Source organism: Podarcis liolepis (genome assembly GCF_965112155.1).
Source record: "Podarcis liolepis genome assembly, chromosome: 7".
NCBI lineage: Eukaryota > Metazoa > Chordata > Lepidosauria > Squamata > Lacertidae > Podarcis > Podarcis liolepis.
In genome coordinates, this window is record NC_139561.1 from 34,940,677 (window position 1) to 34,965,707 (window position 25,031).

General features: G+C 42.6%; 1 protein-coding gene across 1 annotated transcript in view; it reads right to left on the bottom strand.

Moving 5' to 3' along the window:
• Window positions 1-25,031, bottom strand: part of ITFG1 (integrin alpha FG-GAP repeat containing 1) — a 113,507-nt gene that overhangs the window by 27,992 nt on the left and 60,484 nt on the right. Inside the window, exons 11-14 of the mRNA XM_083513660.1 lie at window positions 16,053-16,203; window positions 12,386-12,494; window positions 6,324-6,367; window positions 3,033-3,111 (exon numbers count right to left, since the gene is read on the bottom strand). Coding sequence (XP_083369786.1) covers window positions 3,033-3,111; window positions 6,324-6,367; window positions 12,386-12,494; window positions 16,053-16,203 — 383 coding nt within the window. The remainder of the gene's footprint in view (window positions 1-3,032; window positions 3,112-6,323; window positions 6,368-12,385; window positions 12,495-16,052; window positions 16,204-25,031) is intronic.

Genomic DNA, 25,031 nt, shown 5'->3' on the forward strand with positions numbered 1-25,031 from the left:
CAGTATTCATCAGTGGTGACTTCAAGTCCTGTGTGGACTGGCTGGGAATTTCCTTTGCAGTGCACAAGCCACATCACAAAGGAAAAAGTGGGCCACATTGATGACATGAGACTGACAGGTGACCAAAGTGACCTCCTGCGAGTGGGGGAGTGAAGGATCTGTCTCGCTAGGCTTAAAAGGTTCCTCACCTCTGCTGCAATCATTAGTTAAACATTCATATTCTGCTCTGACGAATTAAGTGTCAACTACTTTCAAAGCAGACAGAATATAGATTAGAACCTGGGTTTCTGCTAACACTGAGGAAGCAGGGGATATATTTATAAGATGTATGGATTTTTAAACTACCAAGATGGCAACATTTTACCGTTTTCACTATGGAAAGAAATGATGTATGATTCATCACCTCACCCATACTAACACTCGCTGTCTGGGGTTTGATCCATTTGAATAAACCATGCTTCTTTGCCATCTAAGCTGTGCTGGAGTCATCGTATCTCTTATCACGAGGCTTGAGCCCTTTAGCAGCCAGCCACAAGCCTTCCCTTCTAGATGTGACGGTGCCATTTCAGACGGCACTGACCCCAGAAGGCAGCAGCTGTGAATGGTCATTAGCTGTTGGTATTTCAGAAGCACAAACGGATCGTACTTGTGATTTCATACTGAAATCCTGTAGGAAATTGGAGTGAGAGAGATTCTGGATGACCCCTGGGCAAAATCCACAAGTCACATGTCTGATGGCATGTCACAAGCTGCACAGGCTTTTGAAATAACTGGAACTAATGAACATCCAAATTGGATCCATGTAAAAAGGCTGGGTCCTCAAAAGATCCCTGTTATTGATCATTGTGGCCTGCCCTACTTAGTCTATGTATGTCAGTCTGATGGAAGTTTAGACAAGCTTGGCTCCCAGGGAGCTGAATTCTCTGCTGGTACAACCTCCAGGCTGGTTTTCTACCTCTCCCTCTGTCCTCCTATCAGAGGGACAGGTTTTCCTTACCATCTGTGTGCTAAAAATGTTTTCATTTATTAAAAGCCAACATGGTTATAAAACCACCCAGACTGACAGTTTTCATGCAGAGATCCGGTCTGCTGCCAGTTCTGAATAGTTAAAATATGACCACCCTGTCTGTATATGAGATGCTTATTATAATCTGCTTAATTATATGGGTACCTGCAGCCAGCTGTTCCACAACCCTGTGTGCGTTTACAAGGCATCAGCTCCCTTGAAATATTAAGGATTGCAAGCCTGAGATTGCACCGACCCCATTATCATTCATGACCAGCAGAGTGAAAAAGTAAACAGAAAAAGAAGTCATGACTGCATAAACAGACCCAATGAGTGCAATTAAGAGTAAATAAAGGTCATGATACATTCATTCAAAGCTGCATTAACTGTGTACATCCTTGCCCTAATAAGGAGGTTAACAACCTAGCTTTTTTTTTAATATAGAGAAAAACATCATCCATTCTCCCATTCCTAAAAAAAGGGCACATAACTTTTCTGATGAGAAAAGGTGACCCATTTGCCTAAAGTCACAACTCTTGGAGAATACAATTATAGCACAGTCATGTATATTCATGGGTCATCATTACCTTTGACTCTTAGTAAAGAAGTGGGCTCCTATCAGCAAATTAACTATCAAGGGGACTCAAGTCTGAAACAAGCAGGCAGAGCTGTGTAAAAGACAGGACAGGGCCTTTAAACAACAACATACTCCCTAGGATAACAAATGTAGATAAAAATTGAAAATGATTTAGAAATTGATAGCGTTAACCCCGGGGTAACATCTTTCGAAGTAATTTGCTAAAAACATGCCCAAAGCTATTGATGTTAGATTGTTACATTTCTATCTCTTCCATCATTCAATGATCTCCCTTGACAACAACCATCACAATAACTCTGCTAGGCAGTCAAAGCTGTTTTCTTCTACACCCAGGACCATTTTTCTAGCCATGGCGGCTCTCCAAACAAAAACTCACAACTCTGGGAGACACTTCAATGTGTTTCCACACCAACACTCTAGAGTGATTAGCTCACATCCAACAGTCTAGCTAGCTACAAGTGTGTGTGTCTGTGGGGAAGGGCAGGATAACAGCAAGTATGACATTTTATTTTTTACTCTCTTTTTTTCTATAGAAATTTGGCTACTATTTGTTCCTTACACTGGCAACAACAAAAGCACAGCACCCACAACAGAAAAACTGAAAGATGCCTATTTGTTATAAATCCATTTTTTGTCACTGTTTTCTTGTTTAACAATTCAGGTTCTTAAAATATGTTTGCTGAATACGATGCTGATGGGACAAAACTTAAGAGAGGTACAAATTGTGGGTAACTAAGTTAACTGAACTTGAGCCCACTGAAATTAGTGAGACACACTTAAGTTCTGACTTGCGTGCCCCACTTATTTCAATGGAATCTAAGTTCAAGTATCTTAGTCTTGATCCATAATGGGTCTTAAACCAAGATTATTTCGTTATTTTGTTCCTTTGCTTCTGCTGTCTAGTATCTGAACCACTATTTTAAGAATGCCAGCTCTCTCAAGAATGCATCAAATTTGCATAGACAGGATATCCTGTCCATATTCCCTTGCTTGCAGAGCCAGCAGCCCCTCACCCATTTTTGAGCACCCTCCCTTGTGGAGTGTTCCCTCAGCCTCCTCCCTCTCCCCTCTGGCCAAAGATGAACGTGAGGTAAATAGTCACACAAGCCTTTGGGAGGTAGACATGCGAGAGGGCATCAGAGGCGGAAAGGAAGGAGAGGGACAGAGGCCAGTGTTGCCCTTGGCACCCCTGACTCTCATTCAAGGCACCCCAGGGTGCTATGGCACACTGGTCGAAAACCACTGGTTTATGGGATTATCATTGCCTGCCATGCTCTTGTGTTTACATGGAGGGCTTGGTGAATCCAGGCAACTGCCCCTTTCTTCAACTAGTTCCCTTTCTCTGAAGACACCACCCCCAGAACCAATGCTGGTGTGCCCCACATTGGGAAACTCACACTGAAAGCAGTCAACAGAAAGAAGTCTTACCTGAACCGTTTTTCAAGTATCCATTGGCATCCACTGTGGTATACATAATGTAAGGTCCAGGCTGATTCACACCGAAGGGCTGGAATGAAAGATAATGACTTGGATTATTTCCCCTTTTCTTTTCAAAGCTTAAAAATCAGCAAAGGAAACAAACAACACCCCACCATGAAATGACTGCAGACTCATTTTGATGTGCGCAATATTGGGAACTCTACAATGATTTATTGTTGATATTCTGAGACTAGAATACAATTTTGTTTTCATGTGGCAAATAACCACGAGGGGTGCCTACCCTTCCCTACCAAACTAACAATACGGCTGTCAATTTGCTCCTGTACGTGCTCTTCTGAATGTACTGTGATTGCAAAGAGAAGACAGCAGTTCCAAAGCAACCCAGCACTAACCTAGTCATTGTGTTCTGACGTCGATTTGAACGAGCATAACAGCATTTAAAGTTGCAAGTCCAATCTGGTGTGGGAAAAGGAATGTTCGGAGTTCTTTTTAGCCAATGATGCAGAAAACAGCAAATGTTTCCAGGGAAGATACTTATTCTCATCAGCTAATGCAAGTCTAAAAGATGAGTGACTGCAGGCTGACAGTTGATAAGAAGAGCAGATGCCAGGAAAAGGGCTTATGCAAGTTGAAAAACACAATGGTTGTGCAACCATTTCCCAGGCTTTTTATTAGTGGGCCTCTCTCTTTTAGCACTGGAAGGGGTACCATGGAGTCCGCTTTTGCCTTATTCGAGTCTGCCACTCCATTCGTCTCCTGAGCATCACTTTGGTTACACAATTTCACCTTGTTGTGACTTGCTCAATCATGTTCTGCTCAAGCTTCTCCTACATATCTTTTAAATGTGTCCATTTCTCCTTTCTGTCTATTTTATCTTCTTTCACCTTTTTGGTCTTCTCAGTCTTTCTACCTGGTCACCACCTATCTTATTTCTGAGTCCAGAATTTCAATCACTGTCATCTACCGGGACATATTTTTCATAGCTACCCCTTGCCAGTGAAATACTCTCTAACTCAGGTGTAGGGAACCTGTGGCCCCTTCAATTGCTGCTGGGCTGCCATCATCCCTGATCATTGGCTATGCAAGGTGGGAATAATGGGGCCTGGAATCTAGTAGCATCTGGAGGGCCACAGTTTTCCCACCTCAGCACTGCCTGATAACATCTGCTTTGCTCCATCCACAACCATCCTTAAATACTTCTCTTGGCTCAGGCCTTCCTTCCCATGATTTGCTTCATTTACCTCTTCCCTTTCCTACCTCCTTTCTTTATATAGATACAGTGGTACCTCTGGTTAGGTACTTAATTCATTCCGGAGGTCCGTTCTTAACCTGAAACTGTTCTTAACCTGAAGCACTAATGGGGCCTCCTGCTGCTGCCGTGCCGCCAGAGCACGAATTCTGTTCTCATCCTGAAGCAAAGTTCTTAACCCGAGGTACTATTTCTGGGTTAGCGGAGTCTGTAACCTGAAGCATATGTAACCTGAAGCGCATGTAACCTGAGGTACCACTGAAATGTATTTTCTTTAAACTGTAAACCTGTGGGCAAGAAGTTGCCTATATTAAGATGCCAAATCTGTCTTCGGTGTTTAACAATATGCAGTATCAGATGCTATCTGTCTGTGGGTCTGATATTTTAGTTCCCCAGGTGGAACTTTGCAGTCTGCATATGGCCAGGCAGTACACACCAATTTATTGAATATCAATACAGCTTTAATGCTCCAAATGATCTGTTTACAGGGTGAGCATTTCTAGGGCTTGCCGTCCCACCTCCCCCAACCCAAGAACTTTGTAGGCATGGGGATTCTGGTGCATTTATCGTATTCACTTAAGGCAGCGTTGCTTGGTACTATAAATAAATTATTCTGAAGTCAAAATCATTATGAACTTCACATATGCCTCCTAGGGAGATTAATACAAACGTGGATACAAGTCAGAAGGACAAAGCATATGGGAAAGAGAACATTGCTCATTCCCCCCGCCCCAAGTGTCAAGATTCGGTACCTTTGGGAAGGGAGAATAAAGAACAAGGCAAACCGTTCAAGAAGATTTGGATCCTCAAACAAAGTCCAAAGGAGATAAGTGAGAGGCAAATGTTTCAACTACAGCGTGCCTTGGGGAACCCAGCTGTCAAGCGAGTCAGTCTGAAAGGAGCGCTCACAAATTGGGCCTTGCTGACATGCCTTTCAAAATTACTGCTTTAAAATTTTTGCTCAAGGCTTATTATTCAGAGGCTTCATTGCACACGATAGAACATGGTCAATGAAAAAGGCAGAGCAAACTTTGCAAAGTTTCATGCTGGATAACCAGCGCTGTGATTTAGCAAACACTTTTCCATGTGCACAGGTGCTCAATGGAGCCTGCATGTGCACTGGGGCTTTCTCTCCATCTCCCATGCTGGAAAAGGCAGCCCACTCACTGCCCACCTTGCACTGTGGGCTGCTTTTAAAATCTGGGTGCCTGTTAAGTGTCATTGTGTGACAAAGTGAGTAGGGGGGGAAATAGGATGCTGAAGGGGAGCGGGGAGTTCAGAATGCATAAGGAAACAAAGGACCAAGAAAGCAAAGCATAACTTTACAAAAACCAAGCCTTATGAGGAAAGGTTGAGGGAGCTGGGTATGTTTAGCCTGGAGAAGAGAAGACTTAGAGGCGGTATGATAGCCTTCTTCAAATATCTGAAGGGCTGTCATATGGAAGATGGAGCAATCTTGTTTTCTGCTGCTCCAAAGGGCAGGACCTAAACCAATGGATTCAAATGACAAGAAAGGAGACTCCAACTAAAGATGAGGAAGAGCTTTCTGAGGGTAGGAGCTGTCTGACAGTTAATGGACTACTTTGAAAGTTGGTGGACTCTCATTTGTTGAGAGTTATTACAGAGGTTGGGTGGCTTTATTGGTCAGGGATTTTTTAGCTGTGATTCCTAAATTGCTAGGGTTGGACTAGATGACCCTCATGGTCCCTTCTAACCATCATTCTATTAACATTTTGGAGCCTTGCTTCTAATCTCTTGGCAGAAGTCTTGAAGCCTTCCTTCACTTTTTCCATATGGGCAAGATCTTGCAGACTGCCTGAGGAATGGAGATAGTGGACTTTGAACTCTACATACAACTGAATTAAAAGTTAAGCTTCTCTCATCCAGGAAGAAGCGTACTGGGTTATCATAATAGCACTTAGCATGCAAGATATGGGGGTAAAACTATCCTCCCCTATCTCTGTCTATTGCCTTTTAGATTAAGGACACCAAATCATTTCAATAACAACAACCTTTAGCAGCATACTTACCGTTATCTTTCGCGGACAGTCATTGGAACAAAGTCCGCTGAGCACTGTGGATAAACAATGGGGAGGAGTCCAATGGTTATCTATGCTGTTAACAGGCTTGTTCTATACACATCTCCCTGCAATCTTATAATTGTCACTGCTTCATGCTCAATTTGCACATCCAAGTCAAGTTGCCTTTTCTTTATAAAGGCTCCTAAAAATTTTAATTACTGTTGTTTATCTCACAGTAACGTTTTTTTAAAAAACATTATTGATTTGTCCAAATTATGCTGCTTCACATAATGAAGGCATTAATTAGGTAATCACTGTTCTATCACACCTATTTCTTGTCTGGGTGACGTGATGCCAAATATAGACTCAATATTCATGTAAGAACGAAAACAAATTAAAATGCATGCTAAAAATAGAGGTTCCTCAGGCTTATTTTTTTTCAACTCTTGATTCAATATTCCATTTATTGTTTCTCATCATTTAGCCAGCCTTCCACCAAACAGCTCAAAGAGTGACATACAAGGAAATCTCCTGTTTTATTTTCACAACCATCCTGCAAGGCTGTGGGTTGTAAAAAAGGCGATTCATTAATTTAAGAGAACTACCATCAATTCTTGGATAGGTCAAGGATTTATTTTAACTTCATTCTTATCTTAAATAAGAAGTATATTTGCTCATGTTTAATGTTACATTAACAGCCATTTTATATGTATTATTTGCAATGGTCTATGAGCATGAACAAATAATATTCTACATTATCCTTACAACCACTCTGCAAAGCAGAGTAGGCTGAGAGATAGACGGAGACAGAGACACACAGTCACTATTCCAAGGTCATCCACTGAGCTTTGTGCCTAAGTGAAAATTTGAACCCAGGTTTCTTCTGATCAAAGCCCCACAACCTACAATACAGCAATATTATGTTAAAACACTGGAACACATCAGTGTTTTTGTACCACGCAGCAACGTTTTATAAATGGGTTTGTGTGCTTCATCATTTGGAAGGAAAAGCCCCAACTAAAAAGAAAAAACTGAGCAAACTTATGGAGAAACGAAGCAGCCTCTGTTTAAGAAGCCTATCTATGCATCCAGGAAGCAGGTCACGGTAGGCTGAGTAGAAAATGCTGCTGGAAAAATGCTTGGAAGATCTGGGTTAAATACTGGCTCAACTACAGACTGCCTCTCTGATTTAGCCTCACCACCTGTAATATGAAAAGGTGTCCATTTACTTTTGAAGAGCACAGTGAAAGGATGAGCACGGCGCTGACTTGATCATATAGACCACAAAGCACTTAAAAATAAAGCTTTATAAAAGCGTATTTGTCTCTTGCTTCCAAGCTTGTAATAGACACAACCTTAGGTCTCATCTGCAATAGAAGAGTGCCATTTTATCACTCCTAAACACAGATGTTAAAAAATTCTATCAGTTTGGGGGCGGGGAGGAGCAGAGAGGTAATGAATGCCTGAGAAAACAGCTTACTGATCATGGAAAATGAAGAAAGGGCTTGTTGTCAGCAGGCTACCAACTCACATCTCTTTCACTTTTCCCTTCCTTCCCTGCCCCTCAATACCTCCAAGAACATCTGCTCCTGAAAGCACTTCATCCTTCTGCCAAGATTTAAAGCTAGTTCAACCATGTAGCACGCTGTGATTAAGCAGCCAATTCCATAATAACTTAGTGCCAAAGCTGGGCATTTCTGGGGAAAAAAAGTTTGCCCTCTACAAAACTGCTCTTTTAAAAGTAATTGGTGGGTTTGCAATTTTAGTTGCAAAAATACCCACAAAAAAACATGAATGGCGCTTCAGAGGGAAACAATGGAAAATAGAAATGGAAACCAGCAAGTGCATATACCATTATTCTGGACTTTTTATAATTTCCAACTTTGCACAGCATCTTAAATAGGATATTTAGGTCACATTTTTTTTTGCTCAGCAGGTACCCAGAAGAAGAGAAAGCTGTATTTAGCTGAACAATTTCATTACATACTCTGCAGAATTAAGCGATCTTGCATACATAGAACCATGTGAATTCTTTTGCTTTCCCTGTTAAGTGATGTAAGCTAAAGTGATGGCAAAATGGGCTCTTGTGAATGAGGCAAGGAGCTCTCACCATTGTATGCACTGATAAAGTTGAGCAGGTGCTTAGCCTGGATGGGAGACTTCTGGGGGCTCCATGTAAGCCATGCAGCAGCATATAAATGAAGAGCCCAGGACTGATTTAGCTATTTTGTTATTTAACCCATTTGTGTATCACTTGTCACACAATTTAATTCTGGTGTGTTTTTTTTTTTTTACAAAAAACCAAAACAAAACGCAGTATACAAAACAATGCAATAAAAATAAGCTAGCAAAGAAAAGAAGGGAGTGAAATGCTAATAAATTCAAATGCCTAGGTCAGGCATGTCCAACTCCCAAGAGACTGCGATCTACTCCCAGTATAAAAAACTGGCAGTGATCTACCCATTATCATTGGAGGGAGGAGGAGTGTGTGTGTGTGTGTGTGTGTGTGTGTGTGTGTATGTGTGAGTGGTGGATTGCCCAGAGTTGTTGAGTTTTTTATAGGAGGGAAGTGCCCAGAGGAGTTGAGCTTTTTGGGGGGGAGGATTGCACAGAGTTTTTAAGCTTCCCCCCAACTTTTTGTACACGATAAGGATCCCGTGATCTACCAGGATCAGCTGGGGATCTACTGGTAGATCGCGAGCTACTGGTTGGACATCCCAGGCCTAGGTGAATAAGGTAGTATTTAAAAGGTAAAGGGACCCCTGACCATTAGGTCCAGTCGTGGCCGACTCTGGGGTTGCGGCGCTCATCTCGCTTTATTGGCCGAGGCAGCCGGCGTACAGCTTCCAGGTCATGTAGCCAGCATGACTAAGCCACTTCTGGCGAACCAGAGCAGCGCACGGAAACACCGTTTACCTTCCCGCCGGAGCAGTACCTATTTATCTACTTGCACTTTGACATGCTTTCAAACTGCTAGGTTGGCAGGAGCAGGGACCGAGCAATGGGAGCTCACCCCGTCGCGGGCATTCGAATCACCGACCTTCTGATCGGCAAGTCCTAGGCTCTGTGGTTTAACCCACAGCGCCACCCACGTCTCTAAGGTAGTTTTTACCTAGCACCTAAAAAAGCAATGTTGGTGCCAGGCAGGTCTAATGGGAGATCACATTCTATAATTGGGGTGCAGCTGCTGAAAAAGCCCTCAGATTGTCACTCGCCTCACTTCTGATAGTGAAGGTACACAAAGACAGGAATCAACACAGTAGTCAACATAGTGCTTTGCAGACCTTGTTGGATTCCAGCTTCCATCAGTCCCAGCCACATTGTCCCAGCCAGGACACCACATTGGCTACCCTGACCGGAGAGCATGGGCAGGTGGATAGCATGCACTCCTGTAGGTACCCCAGTTCCAATCTGTTTAGGACTTAAAAGCATTAAAACATTTGTTGGGTTTGGAAGTAGAGAGGAAGCCACTAAAACTCTTAAAAGACCACCAAGGTATCAGCGGAACGAGCTGTTCCCATTCAAATTTCAGCAGTTGTATTCTACACTAGCGTGCAATTTCTGAACAGTCTTCAAAGGCAGCTCCATGTAAAACACACTGCAGTCATCTAACTGGGAGGCTACCAATGCATAGGTAACTGTGGCCTGGGTCCTTTTGTCTAGAAGGGGTTGAGGCTGGCAACCCAGCTGTACTTGGCAAATGGCACCCTGGGCAATTGAAGCTACTTGACAAGCTGGATCTAAGAGAAATGTGTGTGAGTAATATATAGGGAACCCTTTCCCCCATATGAACCGACCCATCTTCTTTGCCTCAGGTGGTGGTATACACTCAAAATGCATCCCTGATTTCATCTGCAAAAAACTGAAGGGTAAACGTCTGAAATATCCCAATGTTTTTTGTTTAATACAATGTTCCTAATGCTTTGGGCTTATCATTTGCTTAAAAATGTTAACTTTATTTCAGTTTAACCTTTAAGTAGCCTAAACGCACCATGAATTATGTTCTCCAGAGGCTGAGGATCAATAGTCCTCATCAGAGTGCCTGGTGATCCAGAGTGTGCCTCTTATTTTATTGAACCAGCTGTGTACTGGAATCACTGCTGCCTACGTACTCTGAAGCAGCAAGCGGTAGATTGTATTGAAATTAATTCTCCGTAGCCCAGATTAAAAGCAACCCAACTCCTGGGCTTTGGACAAAAGCTGCTGAAAGCAGTATTTTACTTTCGTTTACCTTGCATATTTTCCCTTTCTGATTAAAAAGTTTCTGGTGCTCAGTAAAAAAAAAAAGACCCTCTAAACTTTTGGCATAGCTCAATACCTTTTAAAATGCAGAATGAAATGAGATGAGAGTGTGTGTGTGTGTGTGCGCACACACACACACACACACAAATGTAATGAAGGCTAAATGGCCTCATTTTTACATACAGCCTGAACACTTGCAAGAGAGCCTGTTTATGCTGCTGTGAACACTTCTAATCCCAAATTTTGAAAACAGAGTGGTCTTCATTAATATAGGCATTTTGTTTCCTCTCCCTCCCTCTTGTGCAAGGCTGACTGTGAACCAGTAGCTTCAGGGTTTAAAACCAAATCCTTGAGTCACATAATAATAATAATAATAATAATAATAATAATAATAATAATAATAATAATATATTTATATCCCGCCCATCTGGCTGGGTTTCCCCAGCCACTCTGGGCGGCTTCCAACAAAACACTAAAATACAATAACTTAAGAATTATTACTCAGAAGTATAGGTTACAGAGATCTCAAATAAGCCGTGAAGACTGATAAAAGAAACAAAGGGACAGGTTCACAGCACAATGCAAAGCCACAGCCAGTTTTTAAACAAATTGTGGGTTTTTAAACAAACCGTGGATTACAAAGCTTGGTCATTTAACTGGTTTATTTGAAACCACCATCTTTGGTTTATATGTGGCAAGAAGCCATGATTTTGTGGAAAGGGAAACTAAAGTTTGTTGAAGTCCTCCTCCAAGAGGCTCGTCCACCAAGCACACTCTGTGCTTAGCTAGTCCTCACCTGCCTGCCTCCCTTCTTACAAGTCTGGTGAGGGAAGTTGGCTGCCAGCTTCCTCCTCCTCTTCCTTAGCCTAAGTGTTGTCTTTTATAGAACTCAACAGGGAGCAGGATGCAGGTAGAACAAGAACTTGTTGGCTCCGCCTAATATGGACTCTGCCTGTCCTGGGCTCTGGCTCCACCCACTATCAGCCTCCTTGCCTTCCACCTTAACAGTTCCAATGAACATCAGCCTTCACTGTCCTCCTCCCAGAAGGGCAGGAAGAGGCAAGGGGAGACCGAAAATCCAAGGCTTGCGGAGGTTCCTTCCTGTTCAAGTACAAATCAAGTCCAATAACATTTAAGGGGCAAGAGCAAGCATAATGAAGGAGCCTTCTTAATCATGCTTAGGAGATCGGGAGGGTGTAGCAGGCTTCCCTGACCTGGTGTCTTCCAGATGCTTTGGACTACAACTCCCATCAACCCCAGGCTTTGTTGGCTGGGGATGATGGGAGCTGTAGTTCAAAAATATCTGGACAGCTGCACGTTCGGAAAGACTGGCTGATGGCATCACTAACCTCAATCCCCCCCTTCTCCCCTTAATCACAATGAATAAGGATCACCCTTTAACCAGTGCTGAAATGCAGGATGATGTGGTGTTTTATTGCATGCAAAGTATATCACCTTGATACTTTACATTAGTTGGTGGTATACAAACTTTCAAAAAGAATTAAATCAAATAAATTTTAAATACTGTATAAAAGGAAACACATAACAGCAGAAGCATGAGCAAGTTCTGTACTGGAGTAATACACTACAGTGATCTAAATATACAAAACTTGCTAACATATGAGTGGGAGCACTAAAATAAGCAAATAATTTGAATCATATGTTATCAATTAGGTTTTCTTTAACCCAGTTCTCCCACACATAGCATTCCCCTTCTTACACTATTACTATAATGCAATCATTTTTCTATTGTTCTTGGTGGGCAATGAGAAACAGAATCAAATTTCCCCTCTAACAGCATTTTGATGTTTTCGTAGCAATCCACTTACCAATGACTTTAACAAAATAGGCGTCAGCTTCAAAGTTATTTTTTAATGTGTGGATGGCAAGCTCTGTCTTTGTGCTATCCTTGCTGAGGACAATAATATCCAAGATTCCCTAAAGAAACAACAAAATATCAGTATTCTTTTTTAAAAAAGAGCAGAAACCTGAACATCACTAAAATGCAGTCAATACAATGAAGCAAAAAAACACAATAACTGCTGGCAAAAACCATGAGATCACAAAATTAGTTTTCGCTTGAAACAGAGCTTCCAGAATCAGAGCTGTGGGTCAGATCACAGTTGCGAAGAGTTTAATCTATCTATCAAAACACCCACTGAAAATGGTAAATCAGGCTGCAATAAAAGCTTAGCAACAATTTCACTTGTAAAGAAAAGAAAATTGTTTTCAGACGTTGGGGGAAAGAGATATTTTTCATTTTAACATTGAATTTCCCTTTTGGTTTTGAGTACATTGCCCTGGCCGCAGTCACACACGTTTTCTCCATACCTGTGCCCACTTTAAGACTGAGCCTCACAACCTGCAAGGAAGTTGCTTTATGCAGCGGTGCAACTTTCTGGCTCCTGGGCTGTATTTTGAAAATGAGTGGCCATCACCAATATAGTAGCTAGAGCCACACCAGTTTTGAATTATGAGCATTGCATGTAATAAAGGAAACTTATGTTAAAAACTGAATATTTCCATTTAGTGAAATGGAAAGGAAAACAATTCTTTTATAGTTTTACCAAAATGTTGATCTCTTTAAATTCACCAAAATGTTGGGCTTAGGCCAGGGAAGGCAAAAGGGTCCACATACTCCTGCTTTTGGTCAGGGAGAAAAATGAAATAAAAACTGCGTCCCTTTCACCTCTGTCAATGGCACCCTATCCAAAGGACACAGGATAGCACGAGTGAAAAACAACAGCACATTTAAGTTCTATGGGATTCATGTCTTCCAAATCCAAGGACTTGGCTAAAGCTATAAATGCCAATTTCAGGCCGGTTTAAAGGAGATGTTGGAACTTCCATTAAACAACTCAAGTCTCGGGTAATATACAATGAAATATGTCATACTGGTGTTATGGGCACCATAGGGTTGATACAGTGGTGCCTCGCAAGACGAAAAGAATCCGTTCTGCGAGTCTCTTCGTCTTGCGGTTTTTTCGTCTTGCGAAGCAAGCCCATTAGCGGCTTAGCGGATTAGCGCTATTAGCGGCTTAGCGGGCTTAGTGGATCAGCTGATAAGCGGCTTAGCGGATCAGCTGTTAAGCGGCTTAGTGGATCAGCTGATAAGCAGCTTAGCGGCTTGGGAAAAAGGGGGGGAAGGAAAAAACCCCTGCAGGAACTCGCAAGACATTTTTGTCTTGCGAAGCAAGCCCATAGGAAATTCGTTTTGCGAAGCACCTCCAAAACGGAAAACCCTTTCGTCTAGCGGGTTTTCCATCTTGCAAGGCATTCGTCTTGCGGGGCACCACTGTATGTCCATCCTCATTCTAAAAGCTCAAGGGAAATATAGGAGACACATGGCCAAATGATAAGTTTCCTCTGTGTGTGTTCCTTTTCTGCTCAGTTTTGCACAGATCTAGGCTGCAAGCACCTGCTTTAAGCACAACTTGATGCATTCCAGGCAATGGCATTCCATCCTTCATTATGTTTAACGGGAAACATGTCAGTTTTATGACTTCTCCACAACAGGAAACACTGCTGTGCTAAGCAGATATCAGGCCTGCATTTAACAATGTTTCAAAAGTGTCAAGCCTCACCTCCAGATATTACGGAACATGAAAACGTTTTGAATGACTTATTTGGCAGAAATATGCAGGAAAAATGTGGAGATGTACTTTTCACCCTTGGAGTTTTCAAAGAAACATGTGGCCTGGGGGTGGAAGGGAATAAGAAATTGTATCTAAAAGAAGGGACTCAGAGTGCCATTGCGATTTGGAGTGAATGGATGTACAGAGGTGGACAAAAGTTTAAAAGTGAGAAATAAAGCTGAGGCCAGGAGAAATTTGGCACTGAATGCAGGGAGCCAGATGCAGTGTCTGTTCATGTACTGTGCAGAAATAAATTATTGTGAATATTTGGCAGTCAGTAGGGGAGAAACTAAGCTGGAACCTTATGATTTATATTAGCTTAGCTTAGTATACAAATGTCCCCAAATTGCACGGGAGGGTCAAGTTGCTAGGGTTTGAGCAGATCAGCTGTGGTGTGTCCAGCTTAATAGTGCAGTAAACACCCCTTCCTTAACAACTTGGGAATATTGGTTTGCAATATTTAAAGGCAGCATGGTTTCTGGACTAGAAAGATGGACTTGGTCTAGGAAGTAAGAATGCAAGAGCAGCCCTGCTGGATCAAGACCAAAAGACCATCTAGTTCAGAAATGTGAAACCGCTGGATGTTGTTTGACCCCAATTTCCATCAGCCTTAACCAGCAAGACCAATGGGCAGGCTTAATGTGGGTTGCATTCCAATGATGTCTGAAGGGCCATAGGTTCCCCATCCATGAAGCAGATAATTAGCTGGTTTCCAACAGTAGCCAATCATAGGCAGTTAGGAAGGTAACACACAAGGCATGAAGGCAACAATGCCTCTTCCTTTCCCATGTTGTTTGTTCTGGCATTCATCATATGCTCTGGGCAACTTGTCTTCTTTGAGCCTGAGATTTTCACCAATAGAAGAACGGACTACTAGCTGGGAGGAAAGACGCAAGGATTGTGAAAAAGCAAACCCCTTGTATTTGCTGCATACACACATATGCAGTTCTGGAAGTATATTTTGAATGCCACTTTGGCCTGTAAGTAAAAACTGGACACGAAGAGGCTTTTAGCGAGCAACCACCTGTTTTTATTTATATTAACTCCCCGAATTCCTGTTTTTAGGAACACAGGAAACCGCGTTCCACTTAGTCAGACCATTCCTCTATCTAGTTCAGCTTGGTTTACACTTACTGGCAAAGGCTTTCCAGGATTTGGGCAGAGGACATTCCCAGATGTTTCTGGAGAGGGAGTTGCTAGGGTGGGAACAACACTCAGTGGTAGTGGCTCTCCATAGTTTCAGGACAGGTAGTCTCGCCCTGCCTGGAGATTCTGAAGCTCAAACCTGGGACCTTCTGCATGCAAAGCAGATGCTCATCTGCTTAGCTTTGGTCCTTCCCCAATATTGGTTTGCATATGCTTTCACATGCCTTCATACTACTCTTTTACTGTTTTCACTCTGTATTTTTGTTTTGATGGTATTGCTTACCGGGTTTTCTTTAAAGAGTAAGTTTATAAAATGTTTTAAATAAACAAAATAAAGCAATGCATAAAAATAAGCCTGAGAACTTCATCTAAACAGATTTTAGCAGATACAAGTGATGGTATACACTGGTGCCTTAGGCAAGTCCCACTCCCTTCCTTTAAAAATAAATAAAAATCAAATGTAAAAAGGGAAGCCCATTACTAACAAAGATCTATTCAAAAGAGCTGAAATGAAGGGTGACTGTTCATATAATCTCAGCGGCTCTCTCTTCAGCTTTAAATGACTTCTCTTCAAACAACTCGTTTGTTTTCATTATGTGCCGTGGATTTGCCCAGTCAAAATATTCCAAGATGCCAGTTTGGAACGAAAGCTCAAATAAGAACGGGCAGATGGCAATTAAGCAGGCAGGAAAACAAGGAAGAGCGCTCAACTCACGTCTTCATAAATGTCAAAGAAGGTTGCCACCACAGCGTCTTTGATCTGATTCAGATCCGAGAGCTCCCAGTAGACCTTAAACATACGCCGTGCACCCGCGCAGCTTGCCTCATTGCACTCAACATTCTCCAGCAGGAAAGCTTGCTGGTTGCTGCAAAGGAAGGAGAGAAACATGGGGTGGGTGCAGTTTTGTTTTCCTGCCTTTATTCTTGCAAAGCTGACTGTGAGCTGGGCTTAATAATAATAATAATAATAATAATAATAATAATAATAATAATAATAAATTTTATTATTTATATCCTGCCGATCTGGCTGGGTTTCTCCAACTGCTCTCGGCAGCTTACAGCATATATAAAAACATAATATACAAACTCCTGCAAACCTAACACTACATATCTGGGAGTAAGAGCCACTGAATTCAAAAGTTGTGAATAGACATAATTAGGATTGTGCTACTAGTCAGTTAATAATTTTTACTCAGAAGGGAAACCGCCATTTAATTCCTCTATCTATCCCCCTTGGGCAGTGCAAAGTGGGAGTGCGTAACCTTCCATTTTTCTTCAAAAAACCTAGAACTCCAGGGAGCCTTATTCATAATCAACATTAAATTGTAAGCAACTTGAAGCGGGGACTAGCCTCCATCCTCCTCACTCGATTATCTTATTCTGTAAAGCAGTATATTTATTTATTTGTTTTGTTATGAGTTTGGGTGGTCAATCTGGATGACATCCTGGGTCCCTTCAAAACCTGTATCTGTGGGGAGAAGAAGCCTGCCAAACCAGGGGGTGTTTTTTTGCTTTCGTAATGGCTTTCGTAATGGCTTTTGCTGGCTTGTTAAGAACCACAGTTTAACATAACCAAAGAAATCACTCTGTTGCTATAGACAATTGGGTACATCATTTACTTACTTGCTTGCTTACCACCCTTCATCTGGAGATCACAGGGAAGTTAACATTATAACAACAAAAATTAAATGTTTCCATTGCCCTCTTATTTCCAAGAGGTGTCTGTTGGTTGGGGAGCAGGGGAAGAATCTGATTGGAGCAGCCCATGATCTTGTATTTGCCTCCCTGCCTCCCATGCTTCTTTCTTTTGACAAATGCATTGTATTTTAAACTTGACCGCAAGCCACCTAGAGACTATCCTGATTCATTTAATATTGAGGCTTTTGCTGTTCTGCTGATGATTGCTCTCTTTTCACCACATTTCTGGCACGGGGCCTGCCATACGGCTGTCAGACATGACAATCTACACACACTTAACATTTTTTACATGGAAGAGAAAAAAGAGCTCAGTTTGCAGTAAAGTCACCCTTTTGCCCCCAAATCAAAGGAATGGAGCGACAGTTTAAGTAGACTCCCACTTTTACTTTTAGATTCCGAAGCAAAAGGCACTAGAGGGTGCTGGGAAAGAGATCCTTTGGGCAGAACTAGACATTCCTGAATTCTGCGTCGCTGCCAGAAATGGTACCCACCTTGTCTGTAGACCTATGCCAGGGTTGGCTAACATGTCGCTTTCTAGATATTGCTGAACTACACATCAACCCTGACCATTAGTAGCTGGGGCAGATGGGACTTGGGATTAGTAATATATGGAGGGCCACAGATTCCTCACCCCAACTTATGCCCTGTAATGTGAAACTCACCACACAATATTATGTCATCACACAATGACTTTCCCCTTTCCCCACTCGAAGGATGGATTGCTCCTGGGGTAGAGATCTTAATGAGGTCATTATGTTGATTCACAACTTGACCTAGACACAGAGATACTGTTTTGGGCAGCATGGCCTCACTGTTCATAGAATCATAGACTTTTAGAGTTGGAAGGGACCCTGAGGGTCATCTAGCCCCAACCCCCCGCAATGCATGACTCTCCCCACCCCCAATGTAACACTTAGTTCCCTCTTAAAGTGGATTTTACTAGAGCTTATAAAAATTCTGTCAAGTCTCTGGGAAACACATAAATCTCAAGGCTATTTTGTCAACATTTCTTGGGTTTGTTGGTATATGTAGTATCTCCCTATGTGTATGTGTTGACAAAGTTTTTTGAAAAGGGAAAACTTAACACACACATAGAATGATTTCATCAGCCAAGTCACTTATTCTGTACTGTAAGCTTTGCTTCCTTACTGTGCAAAGTCTTCAAAATGCATGAATCACACTTCCCCACCCCCACAACTCAATGTTCTAATGAAGCTTTTCATTACCACAGCAATTTTATTCTCAACACCTTTCATGAATATTTACATATTTACTTCCAGTATGAGTCACAACTATCATTACACTGCATCTCCATTATTTCCCTTTGTGTCTCAGCCAAATATCAAAACACACCATTATACAATTTACAAGGTTATTTCAATTTCTTCATTACATATCCTATAAATGTTCCCATTCAGGTGTGACAAAAGGGGACATGCTGTGTGTTGATTTTTTAAAAAATCCTTTTGATGTATTCCTGGTTGAAATTTTGCAGATTAAAATGACTGAAAATGCTTTTCTTCTCCATTTGGTATGGCACTACATGCCCCCTTAACACCAGGGTATAAATTATTAACGTTTCTGGAGCTGTGTAAAATGTTCAACTGTAAATTGTAGGAAAAGCAAACTTGTATGTACCAAACGCAAACCTATAAGACAAATTCCGAAGATGTATTTGTGTTAAAGCACTTCTTCATGTACAGCATAGTTAAATTATGGAACTAGCACTCAGAGGAGGCAGTGAAGACCGGCAAGCTGGGTGGCTTTAAAAGAGGATTAGACATGATGGGAAAAGGAATTATTTGTGGGATTGAGTGTAGGTATGTTTGAACACTTTTAAGGATTGCATGAAATGTATGTTTGTATGCTTGTATATTTGTAATATATGTGTATTTAAAAAAGAAAAATTAATTAAAAGGGAAAAAAAGAAAAAGAGGATTAGACAAATTCATGGGGGAGAGGGCTATCAAAGACTACTAGCCATGGTGGCTAGGCTCTGCCTCTATAGAAGGAGGCAATAACACTTCTGAATACCAGCAGGTATAAACCACAGGAGGAGGAGAAAGTACTCTTATGCTCTAATCCTACTTGGAGGTCTCCTACAGGCATCTGGATGGCCAATGTGAGAACATGCTGCTTGGCCTGATGGGCCATCGGCCTGATCCAGCAATGCTCTTCTTATGTGCTTACATTGCAGTAACAAAACGAGTCTTAAGCTCACTTAAAAGAATAAACACTTTCATTGTAACAAGCTTTCATGGATGCCTTATTAAGCGCACAGTGTGTTACTTAGCAGTTATGTAGATATATGAGAGTTCAGAGCAGAAGAAAACAGGCAAACAATGGGATCAGGCAACACACACACAAAAAGTGTGATGGCCTGGGATTCCGATTCGGAGGATGAAACAGAGGAATCCCAGCCTGCACAAGAGTCCCCGCCTCCAGGGCCGGCTGAACTGGGGCAAGGCCTAGATGCTGAAGAACCTGCACCTGTGGCAGTGCATCAGGAGCTGGCCCCAGGTGAAACCCTTCTGGCCCCAGAGAGGCTTGACGACTCAGTGGCCACAGGTGAGCCTCCTCCAGGGCCCAGTAACCCTTCGGCCTCTCCTGATCTGCAGAGGCTTAGGGCAGAGAGGCGAAGGGAACTGGTTGCCCCCAGGAGGAGTGCTCGCCTTAAGGCCAGAGGAGGCGGGGCTCCTGGGGGCCGGGACCGCCCCTGGCCTTAGAAGAGGATAAAAGCCCAGTCAGCCCGGCCCCAGGTTGCGGGAGCAACGTCGTTGTTGGCTTCGGACCTTCCTGTGTTCCTGATCCCTGCTCGGCCTCCTGTTCCTGACTATCCGGTACTCCTGTTCCTTGCTCGGCTTCCTGTTCCTGACTATCCGGTACTCCTGTTCCTTGCTCGGCTTCCTGTTCCTGACTATCCGGTACTCCTGTTCCCTGCTCGGCCTCCTGTTCCCGACCATCCGGTGTTCCTGCTCCATGCACAGCCTCTTGTTCCAGCGTTCCTGTTCCCCGCCCGGCTCTCTGCCACGGACCTCGCCCCTCTTCGTGTGGACTCTGCTACACCCAAGGTACCTTACCCCCGGGACCAGCACAAAAAGGTTCTCCAGGCCTACTGAATTGGATTGCATTGCACTGATATTGTACTCAGATGCAAGTGCCTGCATAACTGTATCTCTCAACCAACTGAACGTTAAGATTTCATGCATCGTGAAGTAGGCCTACAAAAACCTGGACCTCAATACAGTGGTACCTCGGGTTACAAACGCTTCAGGTTACAGACTCCACTAACCCGGAAGTAGTACCTCGGGTTAAGAACTTTACTTCAGGATGAGAAGAGAAATTGTGTGGCAGTGGCGCGGCGGCAGCGGGAGGCCCCATTAGCTAAAATGGTACCTCAGGTTAAGAACAGTTTCAGGTTAAGAATGGACCTCCGGAACGAATTAAGTTCTTAACCAGGTACCACTGTAAACACAATAGACTTTAGAGCACTGCAAGAATCCTTGGTTGTATTTCCTGTAAAGCAGATTGCCCAGAGAGCCCGTGATTGGCTCAAGATCACCCAATAATCTTAACAGAGAAGTGATTTGAACGCATGATATTCCTTTCCCCAAGGCTCAAACACACCTTTCCCACTATTCCTCAGTGCATGTCAATTTTGAAAAAGGCAGTCACTCAGTGGCAGAGCTAGCTTGCCCATAAAGCTGGGTCTCCTCCTTCTTTGGTGATCACTCATAGCTGAGTAAAATTGTCTTCCATAAACACGGTTTTAACAATGAGTCCGTAAGTGACTATGGAGGCCAATTCTGGACCCACACGTGAGACGGCCACCTCAAGCGTCACCCGTTTTGCCGCCCAACTTTGCTGCCTCTAGGGGCAGAGAGGGACTAGACACCAACACCCAGCTTTCCCGCAGCAGGGGGATCTCCCACCCCCACCTGGTGGTGTGGGGGGCTTTGCACTGGCTTCTCTCCTTACAGAGTTTGCGCCCCCTTCACAAGGTCAGCAGGAACAGGTAAAATAAGATATTCCGCCTGCTAGAAATGAAATAGTGCTTCAAAGGTCAGTTGCCCTGGGGCTGCCAATGTTTGTATCATTCCAACCTGTTGTAAATTGCCTTGAGGGTCACACCGTTTGAATGGTAGAGGATAAAATATTCCAAAATAGATGCATATTGCAACTAATGCAATCTCCATTTGTCAGCCCATTACCCCTATAGCTTTGCATACTATTGTCCACAATTTATGGGGACATAGGTATGAAAACCATGCATTTATTACTCTGTTTGAAAGATTGTGTGATTGTTTTATTGGTCTCGAAATTAATCTTGGGATATTTGCATTCCCCTTCCTTCCATCTCATAAACAGCCCAGTAAAACCTATACAATTATGCATCCAAGAGCTTTTGTTTCTGGGGAGACCAAAACGAGACACTCAGGTTGAATTCAAATATTACAGCTCCCGCAGGAAGACTGATGAAAAGTGCTTCTGGATGTGGCTGTAACATTTGAAAAGCAGCTCTCAATAGTCTGTTGGCATATTTCGGGGGTGGGGGATAACGTTCCATGGGACCATTAGTGGTACAAACATGGGAGTGGTATCAGTCTTTTTCATTAGATCATACAGATTACATTTTTTTCTGATGGGAAACTTAGCTCTTTGGGAAACAGGAGTTACAAAATGATGAAAAGTTTTTCTCCTTTACTGTTGACAAACGAGATCACACTTTCCAGTCTGTTCTTTATATAAATGTTTGATTAATTTTAATTATTACTTGATGTTAAAGTGGCGGAGACAATGATTTCTGCGACAACTTAAAACATTCAGATGCAGATTCAAATTACCTGGATTCTGGTATTAGTGACGGCATGGAAGCAGCATAAGCTACATTGCCATCTCATGTTCAACTGCAGTATTTACTGTTTATGCACTGCATTTATAGCATAAATACTATGCACTTGAGAGATTTTTCACAATTATTGGCTCAAAAATAATTTCTGACACAACTCTGTAATTTTTAGCAGAAGAACCCATCATTTCAGATTTTAGTAAAATAAAATATAACCCTTAGTTGTATCAGAAGCAACATGTCACTCCAGAGGACAGTGGGAGATTGAAATGGCAGCTCCTAGTGGGGGCATGGAAACTGGTGTTTTAATTTCCCACAATGCCCCACATTGTTCTGTGGCATTGTGGGAAATAAACATGGCAGCTCCCAGACTCTTTCTGGGAGTTGTCTGTCTGCTGGGTAGGCACTGATGATGATGGGAGGAGCCAATTTGTCACAGACCCCCCTCAAAGCTGGACCTGGACCTGAAGGGTCATAATTAATTGTAGGAACCCCCGTCAGAAAGGAAATTCTGAACAGCATCCCATAATACAAAATAGTGGGTTTGAGTCTTCAAGCGAGCCATAAGAAGCCTACTGGAAAGGCTGAGTAAAGCAAGTCAGTCATGAACAGGTGACTGCTGGGTGACAAACTCAGACCTGCAGATGAGTCTGGAAGGCAGGATTCGAGCTGTGAATCTCTTTAGGAAACAGTTTGGGAATTACTGTTTGTAAAGAGTAGTGCTCATCTGCCATTCTTTTAAAATATAGGATGTTGGACAAATATAGAATGTCTACTTCTGCAAAAAGAAAAAGTACATCCACAGACATAATAGCAAGATGCAGGAATAAATCCAAGACCAGTGTCAAGCCTGAAAAGCACACTAACATGATAAAATGCTGAGTTATGCTAATGTTTTCAGTCCATTTCTAAACAATTAACATGAAATACGGAGATATAGTTGAGCAAGAGTGAAGGTATTTTGATTTAAGACTGATGGGGAGCCCCCTTCCCCCCTTTCCTTTCTCTTCTGAGCTTCTTGGGAAAAGGAAGGAACAAACAGCAACCTCACTGGCACATTTCTGCCTGTCCTTTCCAGGCAAGAAGCAGCAGCAGTAAAAACAACACAACACAGGAACTGCCAGAGAGTGAGAGAGACAGAAGGAGCAGGCACAAGAGAGATCTTTATTTCTCTGAGCCAATCCAGTGGGACACAGGAGGAGACTCCAAATTTCACTGCATACTACTCTAGCCTTCTCCCTGCTGTAGGAACATGGGCTGCTGCCTTACAATGAGTCAGACCACAGGCCCATCTAGCTCTGTGACTGGTAGGCATTCAGAAAGGAAACGTTCCCAGCCCTACCTGGAGCTGTCCAGAGACTGAATTGCTGCATGCAAAGTGGTTGCTCTGCCACTGAGCTACAGCTCCTCCCTATAAACTATACCAGATTCTTGGTCTACACTTGCAGAAGATGCTAGAATGGAGTGTACCATTTCATGGGGGAGGCTGAGCATTTCTCAATGCTTCCTTGTGTTAAAAACTTCATGCAAAAAGAAAATCAGCACAGCGGGCTCAACTAAGCCTTTCTTCCTGATGTACTAGTTTTCCATGTTGTGTCTGTGTGTGTGTGTGTGTGTGTGTGTGTGTGTAGCTGCAGTCTGCGGTACAGTCCATTCTACCACTTAATCCTGCTTCAGGTGTTGACCCATCCTAAGGCTCAGCAGTAGTTCCCCAGTTAACTGGACTGCATCAAATCAAATGTGGTTAGTAAAATATATGCTTCTTTGAATTTCTCACGAGTTTCAAATAAAGGTACAACCTGCCCTCCAACACTGAATTTAAATAGATTTTTCCTTTAAGAAAAGCCTCAAAGCAAACTCATCAAAAGCCCTTCATAAAATCACTTAAGTTCTCTGTTTGGGATATTCAGAGAATAAATTCTAACCTGATGTGATCACAACTATAGCCAACATTTGGAAATATGCACTTTCCCTCTATGGTGTGTCTATATCCTTCTTTTCTCTACAGTGGTACCTTGGGTTAAGTACTTAATTCGTTCCGGAGGTCCGTTCTTAACCTGAAACTGTTCTTAACCTGAAGCACCACTTTAACTAATGGGGCCTCCTGCTGCTGCCGCGCCGCCAGAGCACGATTTCTGTTCTCATCCTGAAGCAAAGTTCTTAACCCGAGGTACTATTTCTGGGTTAGCAGTCTGTAACCTGAAGGGTATGTAACCCGAGGTACCGCTGTACTTGGCGCTAACCACAGTTTTGCAATATGTAAGCACCAACTGCAAACCATCGTTAACACGAAACAGTTTCTAATGTAACCTTGGTCTGAAAACCTACTTCAAACTCTGATTTACCAGGAAACAATAGCCTATGCTTAATTCTGGAAAGGGGATGAGAGAAGGGAAATTGCTCAAGAGATGGGAGTGGGGGACACACTCTGAGATTGGCTCTCAGTCTGCAAACTATGGTTTGCAGGGAGCCAGCATTAAATCTGCATGGACCTAAGAGCTGAAACTAAACAACCTTATTCCAGCCACTTACAGGATTCTCCCTGACCCCTTATTAGCTCACCTAGGAAATATATCCAAATTACCCCAACATTCTTGTACTGTATTATAAGCACCATCCCACACATTGCCAGAGCTTTCTTTTTGAGAGCAAGAAACACCACCAAACGATTTTGAATCCATTTTTGAGAATGATGGTAAGAGCATATAATTAAGTCACTTCTGTGTCATGAAGTCATTATATACATCAGTGTGGCCTTGGATGAATAAAAAGAGGCATGGCCCCTTTTAATTTTACTTTGCTACAGATCCTAGCAATTAAGAACAAGGCTTCCTGGACTAGTAGCACAGCCTCAAGCCAAAGGTTTGCAAAAAAAAGCTCTTATCACTTAATCACAGTAATCAATCATCAAAATTAGATCCGTGGTTACTAGTATTAAAAGCTGGAAGGGAAAGAATTAAAAGGTTTGCTTCAATTCATGATGTATCCTTAGCAACTAGCTTAAGATTTCTCTCTCTCGGTCTCTCTCCCTCTCCACCCCTTAACTTAATTGTTGAGATTTCTTGGTGAGTCACCTAATACGGCTCATGGAAGTGAATCTTGTGCACAATCTGAAATAAAGGGGGAATTTGTTTCAGTATACTGAAT